Raw genomic sequence first — 22,762 nt, forward strand, 5'->3', positions numbered from 1 at the left:
GACAGTTCTTTGGTCTTCTTTCTTTTCTCCATGCTCATTGTGGTACACACAAGGACACAGGACAGAGGTTGAGTCAACTTTAATCCATGTCAACTGGCTGCAAGTGTGATTTAGTTATTGTCAACACTTGTTAGTTGCCACTGGTAAGTTACAGGTGCTGTTAATTTCACAAATTAGAGAAGCATCACATAATTTTTCGAACAGTGCCAATACTTTTGTCCACCCTCTTTTTATGTTTGGTGTGTAATTATATCCAATTTGGCTTTAGGACAATTCTTTTTTGTGTTTTTTCATTTAAGACAAATTAAATGAAAATAATAACAAAGAATTTGTGTTTGCAATCATTTTCAGGAAGAAACTGAGCATTTTCTGACAGAATTGCAGGGGTGTCAATACTTTTGGCCACAACTGTATACTATACTACTTTGTAAAAAACTTTATTGCCTGTTTTGCTAATATGTTATATCATTCTGACATCTTATCTAATCGATAAGCATTTTATTAGTCAGCCCCTGTGATTGCATTTTATAAGGACTTCCCTTTTCATTTTTCCCTTTATTATTTATATAATATTATATATTTTTTTCTTGTTGATTTTAATAATGTAATCAATATAAATTGTACTATTCTTTTGAAATATTGGCTGTGTGTCATATTTATAGGTTTGCACCTTTACGACTTTTGACATACACACAATTCAAAAGTTGTGTCCCTGATTTTGATGCGGGCTCACACGCCAAGTCAACATCTTTTCTCACTGGCATTTATTGGAGATTGTGATTTTAGCAATATATACGTAGCAGTGCTGATGCACAAGCAATCAGGTTAAAGCAGCTTCAAGTTTCCTAAGGGAACTATTAAATGCACTAAAGAGTAAAAATAAAGTTTTAAAAAAATAATTAAAAATGTAATAACAGACATTCAAATCACCCCCTTTTGCTCCATTAAAAAGAAAATGATTTAAAACAATACACATATTTTGCATCACTCCATTTGTAAAATTCAGATCTATCAAAATATAATGTAAATTAATCTGATTGGTATATGGCGCAATGAAAATAAAATCAAAATGCCAGAATTACTTTTTTTTGGCAGCGACAAAATTGCAATAAAATGCAATAAAAGGTGATCAAAACATTGCACCTACCCCAAAATAATATCAGTAAAAATGTCAGCTCAGGGCACAAAAAAACCTAGCCCTCATACTGCCTCATAGTCAGAAAAATGAAAACGTTACAGGTCTTGGAATATAATGACCAAAGTAAAATTTTTTCTTTCATACAAATTTCAGAATTTTTTTTCACCACCTTAATAAAAAAATATATATATACTGTACATATTTGGTATTTGCGTACCTGTATTCACCAGGAGAATCATATTTCTAGGTCAGTTTTCCAATTAATAAACATGGTAAATAAAAAAAAAAACCCAAAAATTGTTGAATTACACTTGCAATTTCAACATACTTAGAACCACATGATAAAATAAGTGATGTCATACAAAATTACAACTCTTTATGTAAATAACAAGCCCTGTTATGTGGCCAAAAAAATAAAAACATTATGGCTTTTGGAAGAAGGGGTGGAAGAAAAATGAAAATGGAATAAGTGTAAAATCGCCTTAGGGTGAATGGGTTAATGCTTGTGTAGGTGCTAGGCGTCAGGATTCTCATGCTACCCGGGATAGATCCCAAGCATTGCCTGGTGTTCTGGTCTCCCATTCTGGTACGGCTGCTGCGAGTGCTGCTCAGTACAGACGTCGGTCCCAGCATCTTGCTCAGGCTCGTGGTATTCATTTGGTTACTGCTGGCTCCCCAGCCAAGTCTATGGTAACCAGAAAAATGCAGGTGCAGCCTGACACTTGGGAGTTTAAGTCCAGAGATCATCCGACTGAGCATGTCCTGCTCATTCGTGGTTGGAAGTTTGCTGCTCTGCCGAGGTGGAAGCTCGGGATTGGCCCGCGGGTGACGTCTCGGCTGACTGGGCGTGAGTGTTTGGGGTGGAGCCTAGTGTATAAAAGGCTCCCAGCGGTGCACATGGGTGCGCTGGTATCAATTATGTGTGGCTTATGTGAGTGGATACTGTACCACTCTGCATGTTTGAGTGTGTCGCTCTAGTCCCTGAGAGTACCTATGTAGGCAGGTAGGGTTAGGACAGGGTAACTTTCCTTGGTCAGCATCTGTCTTTCTTGTGGGCAGTTAGCACGGTTGAGTTACAGTGCATGCCCAACCCTCAGGCTTTACTTCTCTGGGGAAGCGATAGGGTTGTCCCATGTGTTCTCATCTTTGACTCAGCATCTGCTTTATTACCCATGTGCGGTTAGCACAATCTACTTGCAGAGCAAGCTCAACCCATGCGCTAGTTCCTTGTGAAGTTTAACAGGGTTTACTACTTTGCTTACTTTTTACAGTACCACTCTGTGCAGTAATGGAGCTGGGTACTCTGAGTTCTGTTCACACTGGGTGGCATTTATCACAATTCATTTCAGTTGATCGCTTGCTGTTTGGTCCCGCCATTATTCACTAGCAGCAGTTATACATCTCTGCACAAAGGACCCTGGATTACGATTGCACTTTATTATTGATTTTTATTTTGTGCAATCTGCCAACCCTAACAGTAGGGAATGTTCTCCCATGATGAATGTACTTCGGCATTCAAATCATCAATGATATCCCAGTTGTTGTCAATGTAGGACAAGTTAGGAGACACTGCAAGTCATGTTAGCATAGTTTGTCCATGCAGGCTGCTCACAGTAGCATGTGCAACAAACGGTTGAGTGCTGTCATGTTGAAAATTAGCTCTTGAGACACTTTGGAGAAATGGCCTTATAAGTGGTTCCACCACTAAATCAATCTAGCTTGAAGTTGTTAGTGTACCTTAAATGTTATCTACTAGAGTCTGGCTTCCCTATATCATGCCACCCTGCATCACAATCTCACCTTAGGATTGGTATCTAACATCCAATTTCACTTTCAGTATACATTTGATAAGTCATGCAACCAGTGGAATGGCCATTTTTCAAAAGTAGGAGCCAAGATGTCAATAGCAGGTTGTATGTTATTACTGCTACTGCTAGAAGCCTGAATGGCCTAATCGTGCTCCTACGGCCTGTAGTGTCTCTGGATTTTTTTCACATCAAGGACATTTGGGACATCTTTGGTCAGATATAGCGGTATTTATTTATGATTTGTGTGCCCAACTGCATTCCTAGAGAGAGAGGATAACTTCCAAACTTAAGAATAACTCTATAAACGAAAGCATGGAAACAACATTTTCCAAAGTCAACCAATTGTGCTTTGAACTGATAAATCTAATAAAATATTTTAGTAACTAAAGTATAAGAATTAAAGTCAGCATTTCTAAATTTACTATATTTTAGATGCAGATAAATAAACACTGATTCACAAAAACGTACCTGTCGGCACCACAGCTTCCTAAAAATTTGCAGATAGGCTAAAATCATCAGGCACAATGGAACCATGTATGTTATAAAGAAGAAGCAAATGTGATACACTTTAGAGTAAATTTCTCCTAAAATAGAGCAGAGTAGAAAATATTATAGTTATATTTCTTAATATGCAATAGAAGATATAGTACTCCAAGATATCTTCAAAGAACTTGTACATTTTGAAAAATAAAAGATACAATAAATGTTGCCAATGCAAACTGATTGAAAAAAGTGTTAAAAAAGCATCGATAGTGATCATTACTGTCTAAAATCACTGTGCTATAGCGACTTTCCTTTTCAATTCAATAATATTTTTTGAGAGAAATTGCAGTGCACAGTTGAACCAAGAAGCATTGTGTCAATTATCTAAACTTGCATAACTAGCATATTTCCCAGAGGAGCATTGCGGCTTTAAGTCTCCTCACCTCGACATGCTTAGTATGTCATTCTCCGCAAGGAGAAATTATACTTCTTGGATATTGGTCAGACGCCTCTCACAGCCAAACCAGATCTCACACTTTGCACTGATGAGGGGCAGTACCCTGAAACACAGTGCCTGCAAATTGAGATTCTGGCTTGGCTTTTATCCTAAGTCATGTAACAAGGCTCGCTAAAGGGTCAACATTGACTTTTAGGCTTGCTACTTCCAATAGGTGGCACTAGAGTTCTAGTCCTCTTCCTCTCTGAAGAGACAATTTGCATAATTTGCATTTCGAAAGACAATCTTAATGAAGAGTCTCACTGGAGTTTTGCTTTATTTTTTGTTAAACAAAAATGACACAGTGTAACTTGTCATGTGTTTTTGTTAATATAAGGTTGTATTTATTTAATTTTAAGACTTTCTAAGAAAAAAAGACATAGTTCAAAACTGTTTTTAACATAAATCTGCCATAAAGCACTTTGAAAGGTTGCCATTTTTTTAGCGCAACTCAGCATTGTGCAAAACACCAGTTTAAAGTAGCTTTACCAAAATGGGCATATCTGGAAAGGACCTGGGGCCAGACAGAATGTGGCTATGGCTGCCCCTCAAACTCAACAAAAGTTATTGCATATTGTATGAAAGAATTGTCCCTGAATGAAGTAACATTTCTGGCAACATGCATGCCGCTAATAAGTGGCATCAAATTCATTAAGTGGCATGCACCTCTTAATGAAATCAGCACATCTAACACCTGCATGGCCATGACTAAAAGTGGCATATGAGATGCTAGTCTTAATGAACTGGGATTAATTGTTTTTTTTCTTGTTTTCATTTGCAAACAAAATAATTCAATGAGGGTGTACTTAGTTTTTCACATGACTTTAGATATGTATATTCTCAGAGACTGAAAGTATGCCCTTTCATATAAAAGATTCTTGGCTCACAGATTTTAGAACAACTGTAAGTACTTCTAAAGACATACTGATAGGGAATTTAGATTGTGAGCCCCATCGGGGACAGTGATGATAATGTGTGTGCAAACTGTAAAGCGCTGCGGAATATGTTAGCGCTATATAAAAATGAAGATTATTATTATTATTATTACTTTGTCATTACAGTCTTCATGCTTATGATTCTAGTAATTGCCACAATTATTCAGGAATCATATATTGCTGCAAAGTGCAATGAATCATCTAATGTGCTTGATTTGTTAAATTGTAGAATACGTTGATAATGTAGTAAAATTATTAAGTGACTAAAAATTAAATGGTGGCAGATTTGTTCTTGTATAGCACTCATTTAATAGCATACAAGAAGCATTTCAAGTCCAACTGGAAAATGTTCTGAAAGGCCATACTGCTCTTTAATGATTTCCCATTACATGAACACTTTAGAGATAGGGATGAGCGAACATGCTTCATGATACTCAGATATCACTCGAGTAACTGGAGGCTCGGATGTGCTCGGCCCTTGACAAGCATTGACCGGTGCTCAGATTTGAAGCTTGAATTCCCATGTTACAAAGCCAATAAGCATACGACGATTGCCTGCCAACCACTGTAGTTCCATAACAGTATTGAAAGTAGCATTACTGTGAATGGCTGACTGCATTACATCATCAGAGGTTATGAAAGGACAGGCACCACTATGCTTGGCTCACTGACGCCATTTCACAGCTCAGGGACAGTTGTGATTGGATGGAAATAGCAGTTATCCAGGCCTGTGTGCACAGTTTACGTAATCGGAGTCCTCTAGTGGTGATACAGATGCTGATGCGGAACCATTATGCTAACATTCTTAAGGGGTAATCCTGTGCTTTGCTGTTTGTATAAGATATATTCTTCATTTAGCCTTGGTACAGTTGCAGGAGCAGGGAGAATGGAAGAATACAGTCTCCTCTAATCATGGCTCAGGGCTTTGCAGTTCATTGCTAAATATATAGCTGATGCACATGACCAAATTTTTTTTGGTGGGTGAAAAAAATTGACTGTATTGTCATCCATATAGTGTAATGTACTTAATATTACATTATGGTGGTATTACTCTCCAAAAAATCTTTCAAAAAATCTTTCTGGATTGAATTAGTAATCCACACAGTGTAACGTGCTTAGTGCTATATTAAGATGGTATTAGCCTCCAAAAAATAGTTCAAAAAATCCTTCTGGATTGAATTAGTAATCCATACAGTGCAAAGTGATTAGTGTTACATTACGGTGCTAACAACATCCAAAAAAAATAAAAGAAATCTTTCTGTATTCAATTAGTCATCCATAGAGTTTAACATGGTTAGTGTTGTATTACGGTGGGGTATAAACCTCCAAAAATCCGTTCAAAAATGTTTTGTTTTCTGGATTCAATTGGTCATCCATAGAGTTTAAAGTGGTTAGTGCCACATTACATAGTTGGTATTTGTAGTGAAACCTCCACCAGGGGGAGCTGGTGAGGGAAGAGAGGTTATACACTAAGTGCAGCAACCCTGAGCAACAGCACAGGTGCCACAGGTAACGAGAGAGAATAGTCAGACGAACCGAGTCAGGAACTAACAGGAGCAGATGCCCCAGAAGGAGCAGCAATACACGTAGTCAAAATACCAAAGCCGAGAGTCAGAAAGCCAGAACATGAGCACGGGGTCCAAAACGTGAGACGAAATACGTGGTCGGGGTACAAGCCAGGAGGTCAGATGCCAGAGAGGGAGCGTAACAGCAGAGACGAATATCAAGAGACGGGGTCAGAAATCAGTCCGGGTCATACACGTGAATATCAGTCAAAGGCAGGAGGATCACCAGGGTACAAGGGTCAGAGGCTCTAAACTGCAAGCTTGAGCTATCACTAACACTGGTTAGCAGGCTGTGAGGGATTTAAATAGCCCAGCTAGCTCCAGAACGAGGCTGAGGAGATTAACCCCCGCATGACCAGTTCGGAGTGAAGACAGCAGAAGATAAACTCCGGACTGGACCATGACAGTATTACTTTACGGTGGTATGTAAACTTACAAAATCCATTTAAAAATGTATTTTGGATTGTTTTACGTTATCCATAGAGTTTAATGTGGTTACTGTTACATTACGATGAATTCAATAAGTTGTCCATACAGTTTTATATGTTTTATGTTACATTATGGAGGTATAATAAATTAAATTAAATATATGCTAACTTTTTTTCTGGATTGAATTAGACATCTGTATTCTGTGTAAAATTACAATGATTTAAAATTTGTAAAAACCGCTTGACCTGCTACAGTTTACCGTTTTTTTGCTTCATTAAAAAAATTTAATTTCAATTAATAAAGAAAACTTTGTTTTTAGAAACCTAGCAATTAGAAAAAGCATAAGGCATGCGGTAAGAGACGGAAGTGATGGTGCGCGCAGACGCTGAGAACAGGGGGGAGCAAGTCAATATGAAATATGGATAGCAATACTGCTATGGATACTAGGAAACAAATGAGACGCTTAGCATATAATTTGTCCAATTTATGCATGCCTAGCAGCCAACGACAAGGCAGTCTCAAATCTGCTGGGTCTTAACATGTGAATATGAAGTCTGAATTCCTGGGTGGTTGCTGAAGCTAATTTGTCTAATAGACAAATCACACAACACGGCAGAGATTTTGAAATGACTAAAGGTACTGTCACACTTAGCGATGTACTAGCGATCCCGACCAGCGATATGACGCGGTCAGGATCGCTGGTACATCGCTAAGTGGCCGCTAGTGAGCTGCCACACAGGCAGATCTCACTAGCGACATCGCTGGGGATGGGGATCGCTACTTACCTGTCAGACGCGGCGATCCTGCGTCCTCCTGCCCGGCTCCACGCGTCGCTCGTCTTCACAGCAGGAAGCGCTGCAGGAAGCTGACGAGAAACAGTCCTGAACGTTCTCGCGCGATCAGCGATAACCAGCAGGGGAGCCGGTCGTAGGTAAGTATCACACACAGAGATATCGCTAGCAATATCGCTATAACGTCACTAGTTATAGCGATATTGCTAGCGATATCTCTTAGTGTGACTGGCCCTTAACAGACCAGACAGATCGATGGCTCTTGCTGCTAAAGCTACAACCAGGCAAGGTAGTGTGTGATAATGGCAATAGCATAGTGGCACCTGTGATGCTTGGCAAGCTCAAATATCATGACTGGCCCAGGTGCTCATCTTGATAGTTCAGCAGTTTCTGAGAACCTACCCAGAATTGGCTGAGCTTTTGGTCAAGATGCGCTGCATCAGTGCTCATTTGTCAAGTCAACCACAGCTGCTGCCACACTGGCAATGCTGCAGAAGCGAATGTAAGTGCCAGCTCACCAACTGGTGAGTCAAGTCACAATGTGCTGGAACTCCACACTGCACATGCTGGCAAGGCTTTTTGAGCAGCAGAATCCAGTTGTTGAATATCAGCTCCAGTTTTCTGGTAAGCCTCTGCACATAACAACTGAAGAGTGGACATGAATGTTTGACATTTGTGCGGTTGTCCAAGACTTTGAGGACTCCAAAAAGATGGTGAGTGGTGATGATGCCATACTCAGCACAATAATCCCACTTCTGTGCCTACTAAAAAAGTTGTTGCCCAAAATTAAAGCTGAAGCTTGCATACGTACCAGGTGAAGATAGAGAAAAACATGAGACAAAGAGATATCCCCCAGCCAAGCCTCATCTCATCTGCTCAGCGTGGAATGGGTAAAAAAGAGGCGGTGGAAGCTGAGGAAGAGGAAGAGGAGCAGGTTGCTTAGTTTATATCCCAGTTCATACCTTTGGGTTTTTCAGTTATTCCAATTGCCCTGAAAATATCTGCATAACACTCTAAGGTTTTCTAGGACTGTATCTAAGGTCTTTTTAGCCTCCTTACCACAAACAAAGCCTTAGTAGTGCCAAAGTTACCACACCATAAAACAGATGGTAACCCAGATGTAAACAATTATTATTAGTGATGAGAGAACATGCTCACTACTACTCTTTACTCGCACGAATATCACGATACTCGGTGTACTCGGCGAGCACCGAGCATTTCCAGGATTACTCGGCAGGAACTTGGGTCTCCACCCAGCTATTTTGGCAGTCTTCCCATGACTGGCAGACAATCACCATGCAGGGATTGTCTGCCAGGCACTGTAATGCACTCAAATCCAGCTAAACCAATAATCCTAAGGACTAATTCCAGAATATATAGGTTGCAGTGTTAGGTAGGCAGCGGATTGTACGTCGCTCTATACATATCAGTGCAAGGCCTGCAGGCACCTGTATGTGTTGTGGTGTAGTAACCACTGAGTCCGCTAGGGGACACTGTGTGGATGTCCCAGGAGAAAGGATGAATGGCAGAATACTGAATGGCCGTTATGTATCTCAAAGTGGGTGGCTTTGGGATGGAGACTTATGTGTTGATCAGCAGTGATACTGCTGAGGTGTTGTTTCAATGTGTAAGGGAGAAGTCTCCAGGTAACTAGAGAGATGGGCAGGCCTGGTTACCTATAAACCCATGCAGGTGGTGTGTTTAACGCACTATTGTAAAGAGTGTGTAAAGGCTTGAAAGACCTGTGATGAGGTCAGAGTCATGTGACCCAGTGGGCGTGGCTATGGACCATATAATGTGGCCAGGGTAGGTCACATGGGGTTGAATGCTGGGACCTGGTTGGTCCAGTGTGGAAGGTCCTGTCTGAGTGAGATGGGGCTTCCTTCTGACAGCAAGTGAATGCTGTGTTCATGGCTGCACGTGCCTGGTAATTCCCTGGAGGGAATGGATGTCTGCCGCATGATGGTGAAGGAACCATGAGTGACCTTGACATGGGTGAGATAACACTGAGGCTGAAGAGCCTGTGTAATGGACATTTGCTTGACCTGTGTGATATAAGAATAACCAGAGTGAAGCTATAATGGACACTATGCTGTATATGAATTTATGTTGCTTATGCTGCTGAATAAACCGCCTGGATTGTTATGAGTTTATGAAAACACGTTGCCAGATGTGTTTTGTTCGCTGCCTAGCGAGGATCCCCTAACTGAATGACAGCACTACCTCACAATGTATATATAGATATTATTGCATACATCAAGAGGGTCCATTCCATTACTGTCTGCTTCTGCTGCTACTTATAGGATATATTGACCGCATATACCTAGCCCCAGGTCTAATTGGCTAGGAAGTTTTTTTTTGCCAGGCTAATAGAGATTATTTTATTGCAAAGCAACCCAGAGCCCTTTTTTCCTCCATTTGCTTTTTTACACTGCACAATACAGCCAGATCCTTTTCCTAGCACAGCAATCGAGCAATTTTAAAGGGTTCCCAAAAATAAGTTTTGACTGCGCAGAGAAATCTTTTATTTTTATGTGGTATGGTAGAGTAGAATTTTTTTTGAGTGTCTTACACAATTTCCTGACACCATTTTGCTGAACCCCCAAAAATACATACAGGCCATATATTTTACAGTGTGGTATATCTGTGACATGCCTCATTCATCCATGTGCTAAAAATTTGGCCATTTTAGGCCTAAATTCCATTTTTTTTGCTGTCTGTCACTCTAGTTATATACAGCACTATTTTGCATAAAAAAAAACAGGCCACATATTTGGCAGTGTGGTATCTCCGTGCCAGGCCTCATATATCTGCATTATCCAAGTTTTGCCATTTTAGGTCAGCATTCCAATGTTTTCCTGTGTGTCATTCTAGTTATATGAAGCACTACTTAGCATAAAAAAGAAAAAAATGCAGGCCACATATTTGGCAGTGTGGTATCTTATTGCAGGCCTCGTATATCTGTGTGCTCCAAGTTTAGCCATTTTAGGCAGGTATTTCAGTGTTTTCCTGTCTGTCACTCTAGTTATACACAGCACTATTTTGCCTTTTTAAGGAAAAAAAGGCCACATATTTGGCAGTGTGGTATCTCCGTGACAGGCCTCATTTATCTGTGCAAAATATTTGGCCATTTTAGGCCTACATATTCTAGTGTTTTGCTGTCTGTTACCATACTTATTGATGCAAATTTGATAAGCAAAAAAACATTTTTAACTACGGTCCAGATAGGTTAAAGTGTGGTTGTCCCGCACACGTATCACATACAAGTTCGCTCCCATTTCAGCCATTTGTAGTGAGCGTGGTTAATATTCTAGTCCCTTTACAATGGGCAAAGCGCGTGGCAAGGGAAGGAGAAGTGGGTGTGATGGTGAAAGTACTTGCCGAAGCAGAGGCCATGGGCAAGCTGAAATTGGGCCACCAAAAACACCCACATCTCGCTGGACCTTAGTGTCTGAAGTCCTTGGGGTCCGAAGCAAGACAACACTAATGAAGCCAGAGCAGTGTGAAAAGGTTGTTGGTTGGATAGGGGATAATACTTCCAGTTACTTATCCACCACCACAGCACCCTGTCTTCCACATGGTCAAGTCAGAGTAGCCGTGAATCTGGACCACATATTCCTCACCTTGATCCTCCTTCCTCCCACCATGCTGAGTGCCCTGAGACAACTGATTCCACACTCGGACACTGTTCAGTTTTCCATTTGTAGATTCATGCCTCTCGCCTGGTCCACTTAAAGCGGGTCAAGATGAGATTCCATGTAGCAATGCACAAATATTTGAGCAGCCACGTTCACAAGATGTGGACCATGATGAGACACAATTGCCGAAAAGTCAAAAGGAGGACCAGGATGCGGAAGTGGGAGATGAGATGGTGGATGATATAGTACCTGACCAAACCTGACTGGAGGACATGCAGAGTGAGTACAGCAGCACACAGGGGGAGGGAGGCATTGCATCCCTTCAGGCAGGAAGAAGCAGTGTGGTGGCTGCCGGCAGAAGGCGTGCAACCGGTCCCTGTAACACCAACATGATGGAAGTTGCCAGTCCAACTGTTAGGTCTTCCCAAGTCTGGTTATTTTTTTAAAGACTCTGCCGATAACCCCAAACAGGTCATTTGCAACACCTGTCATGCCAGCATCAGCAGGGGTAGCAAAACTACCAGCCTTTCCTCCACCAGCATGATCAAGCACATGGCGACAAAGCACCCGACTTTGTAGGCCCAACCACAGGCTCCAGGAACAGTGTCTAAGGGTGACACCAATTCTTCTTCCAGTGTTGTGCATGCAAGCTAATCCCCTGTCCAAGGTGTATGTGAAGAAGCCTCCTGCCCTGCACCTGCCATTGCCCACAGTCAAATAGCACCATCATCGAGCACGTCCACGTCCTTGTCCCAGCACAGCCTTCAGTTGTCCATACCCCAGTCATTGGAACGTAAGCAGAAATACGCAACCAATGCCCCACAGGCCACAGTACTAAATTCACACATTTCTCGTCTGCTTGCGCTCGAAATATTGCATTTTAGGCTCGTGGAGAAAGAAGTTTTCCGCAACCTGATGGCGGCGGCTGTCCCAAGGTACTTGGTCCCAGCTGCCACTATTTCTCCCACTGTGCCGTCCCGGCATTACATAAGCACGTGTCCCACAACATTACCCATGCCCTCAACAATGCAGTTACTGGGAAAGTACACCTAACCATGGACACATGGACAAGTGCTTGTGGACAGGGACGGTACATCTCGCTAATGGCACACTGGGTTAACATAGTGGAAGCCGGGACCCAGTCAGACCTTGGGATGGAACACATCCTCCCGATGACAAGGATTGTGGGCCCTATGTCAATCAGGGTTGCCCCCACTGTGTATAGCTCCTGCACCTCCTCCTTCTCCTTTTCAGCCTTCATCTCTGAAATGAGCACATCAGTCACAAGCTGGAAGCACTGCAGCACTGCCAAAGCCAAGCGGCAACAGGCGGTGTTGAAGCTAATTTGCTTAGGTGACAAACCGCAAAATGCTGAAGAGTTGTGACAGCTCTGAAAGAGTAGGCAGATGTGTGGCTGACACCGCCGAATCTCTAGCCAGGTATGGTTGTGTGTGACACTGGCAGGAACCTGGTGGCGGCTCTGAGGCGAGGTAAACTGACACATGTGCCATGCCTGGCCCATGTGCTTAACCTTGTTGTTCAGCATTTTCTAAAAAGCTACCCGGAGCTGCTGGATCTGCTGGTGAAAGCACGCCGCCTGTGTGCATTTTAGAAAGTTAGCTACAGCTTCAGCCGCTTTTGCTGTGCTTCATCAGCGACTGCAGATTCCGGCTCACCGATTGGTGTGCGATGTCCCCATGTGTTGGAACTCTTCACTGCATATGTTGGAAAGGATTTGTGAGCAGAAGAGGGCAGTTGTTAAATACCAGCATCAACAAGGCCATCGATCTTCAGGTTTGACTCCAAACATAAGACCTCAGGAGTGGACATGGATGTCAGACATATGTAACATCCTCCAAAACCTTGAGGAGTCCACAAATATGGTGAGCCGTGATGATGCCATAATTAGCGTCACCATCCCGCTCATCTGCATTTTGAAAAGCTCTCTGCTCACAATGAAATAGTATGCATTGCAGGTGAAGCATGAGGACATGAAGCAAGGAACCATACAGGGTGATTACACACAGCCCAGCCTCATGTCATCCCCCAACGTGGATTGGTTGACAATGAGGAAGAGGAGGAGGAGGAAGAACAGGAGCTACTTTCATGCACTATAGATGGTAGTACAAGCACAACTGGCAAACCGTCTGTTCAGCGTGGATGGTCTGAGGACAGGGAGGAAGTAGTCCTGTTGGCGAGGACACGGAAGGCTTGCCTGTTACCTGTCTGGCACATATGGCTGACTTTATGTTGTGCTGCCTTTCCCGTGACCCTCATATTGTAAAAATATTGAGTAACAGTCACTACTGGGTAGTGACACTTTTAGACCCATGCTACAAGGAGAACTTTCAATCTCTTGTTCCAGTAGCAGACAGGTCTACTAAAATGGTGCAGTACCAGAGGACCATTGTTGCAGAATTATTAAAAAAATTCCCATCTCAAAACGCTGGCTGCAGACATAACATTTTGTTGGACAACCAAGGAGTACAGGCGAGAGAGACTCAACTCCAATCCAGCAGAGGCAAGTGAACACTGGCAAGGTTCTGGGACAGTTTTCTCACACCCTCCCGTCATTCTGGCCCTGAGGCGCGGGGTAATGTCACAAGGAATGGAATGTTTTCTAAGATGCTGATGGAGTACCTTGCTGACCGTACCAATGTTCTTCGTGATTCCTCTGTGCCTTTTAATTATCTAAGCTGGACACGTAGTATGAACTGGCTCTCTATACCTTGGATGTCCTGGCCTGCCCTGCCGCTAGCATTCTGTCAGGGCAGTTTTTATTGCCGCTGGTAGAATTATCACAGATAAGCGCATTCGCCTGTCAACGGAAAATGCAAACAGGCTGACTCTTATAAAAATAAAAAAGGAATGAATTGGGCCAGACTTCTCGACAACACCATATAATGACAGCGAAACATAACCTCCAATGTAGTGTCTTTTTGGGAGGTGTATTCCCATGCACCTCTTCACACCCACACATGGGTATATGCTACCTGATTTTGGCTATTTGGAGTCCTCCTCCTCCTTCTTCTCCTCATCCTCACCATCCACCACCACCCGATCACCAGGGTGAACTTATTCCGTCATACTCCAGCCACACTATTTTTTGGCAAGGGTGTAATGATGCCTCTCACCAAATTTAAAAAAATATGTACCCCCCAAGGGGAAATGCTTTTCAGCTCATACACTTAGCATATGGGCATTACAAGTCTAGGAGACCCGCTCCTTTAAATTGGGCCTATTTTTAAATGAGGCATTCCTCCACATCTCATCATCCACCACCATTACATTATCAGGGGTAACGTGTTCAGTGCTGCTACAGCCAGTGTCGTATTCTTAACAAGGTTGGGTGGTTATGCTGGGCTTAAAATACTTGTTCTGAAAAAGGTTGAGGTGTACCCCACAGGGGAAATGTTTGCAAGCCCATACACGTATGGGCATTACATGTTTAGGTGACTTGCTCCTTTACAATGGGCCTATTTTTTAATGAGGCCTTCCTCCACGTCTCATCATCCACCACCACTTCATCACCAGGGTTAACGTGTTCCGTGCTGCTACAGCCAGTGTCGGTTTCTTAACAAGGGTGGGTGGTTATGCTGGGCGTAAAATACTTGATATGAAAAAGGTTGAGGTGTACCCCACAGGGCAAAATGTGTACTTAGTGTATGGGCATTACATGTTTAGGTGACTTGCTCCTTTACAATGGGCCTATTTTTTAATCAGGCCTTCCTCCACGTCTCATCATCCACCACCACTTCATCAACAGGGTTAACGTGTTCTGTGCTGCTACAGTGCTACAGCCAGTGTCTTAGCAAGGGTGGGTGTTATGCTGGGCCTAAAATACTTGTTATGAAAAAGGTTGCGGTGTACTCCACAGGGGAAATGTTTTTCAGCCCATACACTTAGTGTGTGGGCATTAAAAGTCTACGAGACCCCTTCCATTAAATTGGGCATATTTTTTAATCAGGGCTTCCTCCATGTCTCATCATCCACCGCCACTAGATCACCAGGGTTAACATGTTCCATGCTGCTACAGCCAGTGTCGGTTTCTTAACAAGGGTGGGTGGTTATGCTGGGGCGTAAAATACTTGTTATGAAAAAGGTTGAGGTGTACCCCACAGGGCAAAATGTTTGCCAGCCAATACACTTAGTGAATGGGCATTTCAAGTCTAGGAGACCCGCTCCTTTGTAATGGGATATTTTTTTATGAGGTCCTCCTCCATGTTTATTCCAAGGGGGCATTGGGGTAATTGGGGCGCATATGACTTGGTAGCAGGGCAGGCCTTGCAGTAAATGCATAAGAAAACAGAATGGGAGTACAAAGTGAATAATGTGAAGTGGATTTTCCTGTGCCCATCCAGTACCTGGGTTCAGAGGCTTATTGGAGTGCATATGACTTGGCAGCAGGACAGGCCTTGCAGTCAATGCATAAGAAAGGAGTATGGGAGTACAAAATGAATAATGCAAAGTGGATTTTCCTGTGCCCTTCCAGTACGTGGCTTGAACAGCTTATCGGGGTGCATGTAATTTTGGGGCAGGGCAGGCCTTGCACTCAATGCAACATTTTTTCAGGAAGCCCTCCTGTACCTCTCGTGAAAGGGGTATTGGGGTGCGTCCTAATTCTTGGCAACCCATCCACTCACTACATTGGCGTTAACAGCACAGGAGACACACTGTTTAATAATGGCCCTTTAAGAAGATTAATGCCGCCTGATGCCCCTGTAAAAATAGGCTCTGTGACTTTAAGAGTCTCTCCTTAATATATGAAACAAGATGTGTCTGCTTATGTGTCACAAACCACATGGCCAGCTAGGGTTGTTAAATGTTACAATGACATTTCCAAGTGAATGCATTTGTATTGGTTGAAAGTAGAGTTGAGCGAAACGGGTCGGTCAATTTGAAAAGTCGCTGACTTTTGCAAAAGTCAGGTTTCATGAAACGAAACCCGACCATAGCGTGAGGTCGGCCATGAGACTGGAGACCAGAGCGCCAAAGGTGCATTTCAAAAGATGCTTCCAGCGCCCTTTTTCAGCCAATGATGGATGACGCACACTGTGGGAAACGCGATGACATAGGCAGCGGTCACCACCATCTTTGAGAAGGGCATGCAAGTGATTGGCTTGCTTTGTGTGGTGTCACAGGGGCTATAAAAGGGCGTGCACGCCGACCGCGATCTTACTTCTGCCGATCTCAGAGTAGGGAGAGCTGCTGCTGATGATGATTCTGTAGGGAGAGCGTTAGGCAGGGAAGATACAAAACTGCTTCTGCTGCTAGCGATTTTGCCTGTACAACACACCAGTTAGTGTGCAGTGCAAGGGGAGGCTATATTTTGGTGCATCAGCTCTGTTGGTTATTAGGCTGCCTTATAAGGCTCCCTGATAGCTGCATTGCTGTTTGCACACTGCTGTGCAAAATTCTTTTTTAGAAGCAAAAATTCTTTTCATCCTCTTTTTTGCCCAGTTACCAAGCGTTCATTTTTCCACACTTTTGTGTGCAGCAGTCCTGCTTATTAGGCTGCCTGCTGCCATACTTGGGACTGAGAGCATCATTGTCAGCTTGCTAAAATCTCTAAGGAGATTCAAATTCTCCCCAGTCCTATATAGACATTTTATACACCATCCAATTTCAGCCTGTTATATTGAGGTGTAAACTACACTGGGCCTGAGATAATAGTTCAGTTTCCTCAAGTCTGTAGTGAGATTCAAATTCTCCCCAGTCCTATATAGACATTTTATACACCATCCAATTTCAGACTGTTATATTGAGGTGTTACCTACACTGGGCCTGAGATAATAGTTCAGTATCCTCATGTCTGTAGGGAGATTCAAATTCTCCCCAGCTCTACATAGACATTTTTTACACCATCCAATTTCAGCTTGTTATATTGAGGTGTAATCTACACTGGGCCTGAGATAATAGTTCAGTGTCCTCATGTCTGTAGGGAGATTCAAATTCTCCCCAGTTCTATATAGACATTTTTTACACATCCAATTTCAGCTTGTTATATTGAGGTGTAATCTACACTGGGCCTGAGATAATAGTTCAGTGTCCTCAAGTCTGTAGGGAGATTCAAATTCTCCCCAATACTATATACACCTTATACCTTGTTTTACAGTACCATATTACTGGTGGTATTTTGGGTACATTTTCCCAAAAATGAGGAAGTGTGTTGGAAGAGGCCGTGGAAGTGGATGGGGGTTGCCAGCTGGTAATGATGGTGTTGGTGGTGGTGGTGCATCTGTTGGTAGTGGCAAAAGCACACTAGCACCTAATGCAGGAGGTGTTGAGCCTGTGTCATCGTCTGGCTCCACAAGGCCTCGAAGGCTCCCTTTTCTGGGAGTAGGTAAACCGCTTTTAAAGCCGGAGCTTCAGGAACAAGTTTTGGCTTACATTGCTGACGCAGCCTCCAGCTCTATCACCTCCACTTCTGAACTTTCAAAAAATGAAAGCACTGAGTCGTCATTGGAGGCTCATATCAGGAACCACACCTTTCCTTGTGTCCTTCACCCCTACCAAAAGTAAAGGATGCGGCAGGCAACACTACAGATTACTCCATGGAGCTCTTTTCACATACCATGCCTGGGTTAGCAAGTCAAATCGTGAATTACCCAGTCCAAGAAGAATCTGACATGGAGTGCACTGATGCACAGCCACTGCTAGATTTATCTTCTGGTACATTCACTCAGAGCACTAAATTGTCCTCGCAGTGTACTGAGCCAGAATCTGACCCTGATGAAACTCAGGTGCCCTTTCCCATATACTATACCACCTTACATTGTGACACAGAGGAAGGTGCACATGACATTGAAGAGGAGGTGATGGATGACCCAGTTGTTGACCCAAATTGGCATCCATTGGGGGAAGAGGGTGCCGCTACCAATAGCTCAGAAGAGGAGGAGCATCCGCAGCAGGCATCGACATCACAACAGCTGTTATCTGGCAGCCCAAGGCAGTCCAAAAATGGGTTACAAAAACCAAAAGAGATGCAGGACAGCTAGGCCAGACGGTCAAATTAGCACAGCATGCAAGGCCTCAAAATGTCTTCCATGGTAGGAAGAGTGCAGTGTGGCACTTTTTTGAACAAAATCCTAATGATCAGGCAAAGGTTATCTGTAAGAAGTGCGCAAAGACCTTTAGCCGATGGAAAAATCTGAGAAATTTGAATACCAGTTGCATGCTTAGACATTTAACCACCATGCTCTTGCAAGCGTGGACGGACTACCAAACCTCACGTACCACATGTGCAACTGCTCCCAATGAAGGTAGTCAGCAACGCTACATCTTTTCCCCCACTGTAAGCCCACTGGATAGCACACCACCAGCAGCAAATGTTGAGGTGTCGTCGCAAGGCTAAAGCAGTCAGGGAATCACAATGTTATTGCTACAAAAGACTGAATCTAGGCCATCAGAAAGAACACCAACTCCATCACCATCACCAACCCTCTCTCAGTCCGCCATGTCCACCGCTAGTTCCACCATATGCAGCTCTCAAGTCCAGCTCACCCTACCAGAGACTATGAGTAGGACAAGAAAGTACTCATCCTCTCATCCGCGTACACTGTGTTTGAACGCTCACATAGCCAAACTAATCTAGTTAGAGATGATGCCCTGCCGGTTGGTTGAAAGCGAAGCTTTCCGCGAACTCATGGCCTACGCAGTGCCACGCTATGACCTACCCAGTTGGCACTTCTTTTCTCGCAAAGCCATCCCAGCCCTCCACCTTCATGTGAAAGACCGCATTGTCCATGCACTCAAGCAATCAGTGAGTTGAAAGGTGCACCTCACAACAGATGCATGGTCCAGTAGGCATGGCCAGGGCCATTACGTGTCCATCACTGCGCACTGGGTTAATGTGGTGGATGCAGGGTCCACAGGGGACAGCGGTGGTGGGACAGTGCTGCCTAGCCCATGGTATAGGAAACAGTTTGCTGTAGGCGTTCGACCCTCCTCCTCCAGAAGTGAAAGCTCGTCCACAGAGCACAGTCGCACGAGCACTCCATCCGCAGCTGCCAGTGTTGCACACTCGGTGTCCCACTATTGAACAGCTAGTGGTAAGCGTCAGCAGACTGTGTTGAAGATGATGTGTTTGGGCGACAGACACACCGCAGAGTTACTGGCCGATTACTTGCAGCGACAAACTGAGTCATGGCTGGGCAGTGTACATCTTGAGGCAGGCAAGGTAGTTAGTGATAATGGCCAGAATTTTGTGGCAGCCATAGCCCTTTCAAAACTCCGACACATACCTTGCCTGGCTCACACCTTGAACCTGGTGGTGCAGTGCTTCTCAATAATTATCCGGAGTTAACAGGCCTGCTCCAGAAGGTCCAAAGACTGTGCTCGCACATCCGCCGGTCGCTCGTACACTCCAGTCGTATGCAGAAGCTGCAGCGATTGCTCCAACTTCCCAAGCACCGCCTAATTATCGACGTTGCAACAAGGTGGAACTCCACCCTGCACATGGTTGAGAGGCTGTGCGAACAGAGGCAGGCTGTAATGTATTTGTGGGAGGATACATGGCCAGGCACTTTGAGGTCAGACATGGAGTTGTCGGGTGTGCAGTGGTCGAAGCTGAAAGACCTCTGTAAAGTCCTTCATTGTTTTGAGGAATGCACACGACTGGTAAGCGCAGACGACGCCATCATAAGCATGAGCATCCCACTTAGGCGTCTGCTCATGCAAACTTTGACGCACATTGAGGAGCAGGCGTCTGAAGCCGAGGAGGATGAGGAAGAGGAGGAGGGAAGCCTTGATGACAGTCAGCCATTGTCTGCTCCGGGACCTCTCCTGGACGAGGTGGAGGAAGAAGAGGAAGAGGAGGATGAGGATGATGATGGGGATGATTATTTAGGGGAGGAGGATGCTTCTCGTGGGGCAAGAGAAAATGTTAGCGTGGCAAGGTCTGGTACAGGGTTTATGCGTGACTGGAGAGATGTGGATTTGACAGAAAGTGCTCCTCCAACCAGCACTTGCAGTGCATCATTGACACCGGGAACATTGGCCCACATGTCAGATTATGCCTTGCAGATCCTAAAAAGGGACCCCCGCATTGCCAAAATGATGAACAATGGCGACTACTGGTTGACCAGCATCCTGGATCTACGCTATAAAGGAAAATTCCAAAACATCATGCCACAGGAGATCCTTGACCTAATATTGGCTAACAAACAAGCAACTCTGGTAAACCGTTTGTTTGAGGCATTCCCAGCACACAGCAATGGTGATGGTTCTCCAACGAGCCGTAGGGGGCAAAATGGAAGAGGTGTTCGTGGTGCACACATCAGAAGTGGCGTTGGAGACAGGGGTTTCATGACCATGTTGTGGACTGATTTTTCAAGTCCCGCTAACATGACTGGTAATACTGCATCGATTGATAGTGACAGGAGACAGCAGTTGTCAACTATGGTTACAAACTACTTCTCATCCCATATCGATGTTCGCCCTCACAGGTCATTCCCCTTTGACTATTGGGCCTCTAAACTGGATGCCTGGCCTGAATTGGCACAATATGCCTTACAGGAGCTCGCTTGCCCTGCTGCTAGTGTGCTATCGAAAAGAGTCTTCAGTGCTGCTGGCTCAGTCCTGACAGAAAAAAGGACCCGTCTGTCGACCCAAAATGTTGATGATCTAACCTTCATTAAAATGAACCATGCATGGGTTTCAAAGGATTTTGTCCCACCTTCCCCTGATGACACATAGATTGCCAGAAAAATGGCTCGCTTTTGTCCTCTTCATCGGACTTCTCCAATTCCTCCATTTGCAGCTGCTGAATGTCCAACATCAACATATGCCATTTTTTAAACCTCCCTAGCTGGGCTGCCTCCCCCCCATGGTCGGGGTCACCACCTAGCGCACACAACTGTGCAAGTGCCATTGCCCTGGACAGGTGGGTGGGCCGATTCTTGGGCGCCGGCACTGGCACATGGTCCCTCATAGTGCAATCAAGTGTCTCTGTAATCCCAGATCCCCATCACTAACGGGGTTCAGAGTGTTATCCGCACCTGTAAGCGATACACGCTGGTCCTTTCATTGTAGCACGCGTGCATCCCCGGACATGTAAGGGCATAACAGAACTGTTATTGGCCGATCTCGCGTGCCAGAGCCTCACATGTCCCTCTAGTAAGCAGGACGCGGACCACAGGGGCATGCCTGAGTCTCATTCATTAACGGAATTAAGCTTGCAATCTGTGCAGCTTTTTTGTGAATGGCATTGATGAGGTTGCCCGTGTTGAGTCCAATTAAGCCGCAGGCTCCACTCCTGGTGGTGCCCTTCTTGACATTCCTTTAAGGTTCAGCTTTGCAACCATACTTCCCCCGGAAACCAAACACTTTTCCTGACAGTGACATTCTAGTCAAAGAGCGCGATGACATAACGTCTGTACGCCCTCTGCCTAAACAGTCCAAGTGTAGAGAGATGGACGATGGGGACGACGAGTAGTCCAGACTAGTACAGGGATTCCCTAGCGAGGAGACTTATTTAATTGTTTTAAAGTTTGGGAGCAATTTTTGGGGAACACGATACTCTGGAGAATGATATCTGGGGCCCACCATACACTGGAGCATTCCAAAGGTGGACATCAGTCACTGGAGCAGCATTTACAGGGTCCATTATACACTGGAGCATTAGAAATGGGACCCATTATATATGGAGCATTATTTCGGCCCATAAGACACTGGAGCTTCATCCATGGTGAACAACATATACTGTAGCATTATGTGGAGCTCATCATATACTGTATCGAACATTATATGGGACCAATGATTCTGTATGGATAAATATATGGGCCTCATTACTCTGTATGGCACACTATGCGGTGGCCATAATACTGTATGGAGTAATATACTGTCCGTTTTTGGAGTTATTGCAGAATTTAAAATGGATATCAGTCATGTGATGTAAGAATTGAAGTATTTTTCATTGTACTGTACCGCTATTTCTCTGCTGTATCAAAGGATCATGAATTTTGTCATGTGTTAAAGGAGCCCAGTGACACTCTTTGGCCCTGGGCCCACAAAAACCTGGAGCCAGCACTACCCCCCCCCACAACTTTAGCCAAATAACCCCCAGTTTTCAATGCCTAACTATTATTATAAAGTAAATTAAGGTTGACAAGCTTAAGGAATAAGAATTGATGTTTTTGGCATTAAAATAGGCACTGTAGGTGTGTTTCCTGTCCTCCACTCACTGCCGACTTTTCTTCCCCATTGACTCACATTGGGTTTCGTGTTTCAGTCGGCCTTCGACTTTTCACGATAATCGGCCGATTTCGTTCGACCCGACTTTTGCGAAAGTCGGGTTTCGTGAAACCCGACTTGACCTGAAAAAAGGCAAAGTGGCTCATCTCTAGTTGGAAGCAATGCAAAAGTTGCAAAATGCCTCAATAACGCTGTGTGTGAACATAGCCCAAGTGGTGGAGGAACATTTTTGTTTTGGGTTAATTATTTTGGCTTAGATAAAAGATATAAAAGTCACTAACATGGA

At 44.0% G+C, this 22,762-nt stretch overlaps 1 protein-coding gene across 1 annotated transcript in view; it reads right to left on the bottom strand.

Moving 5' to 3' along the window:
* The window catches only part of HCRTR2 (hypocretin receptor 2), a 193,198-nt gene that overhangs the window by 12,210 nt on the left and 158,226 nt on the right, over positions 1–22,762 (bottom strand). The window contains exon 4 of the mRNA XM_073589446.1: positions 3,415–3,530. Within this exon, the coding sequence (XP_073445547.1) occupies positions 3,415–3,530 (116 nt within the window). The remainder of the gene's footprint in view (positions 1–3,414; positions 3,531–22,762) is intronic.

Source organism: Dendrobates tinctorius, unplaced genomic scaffold (genome assembly GCF_039654945.1).
Source record: "Dendrobates tinctorius isolate UK_male_01 unplaced genomic scaffold, ASM3965494v1 ptg000107l, whole genome shotgun sequence".
NCBI lineage: Eukaryota > Metazoa > Chordata > Amphibia > Anura > Dendrobatidae > Dendrobates > Dendrobates tinctorius.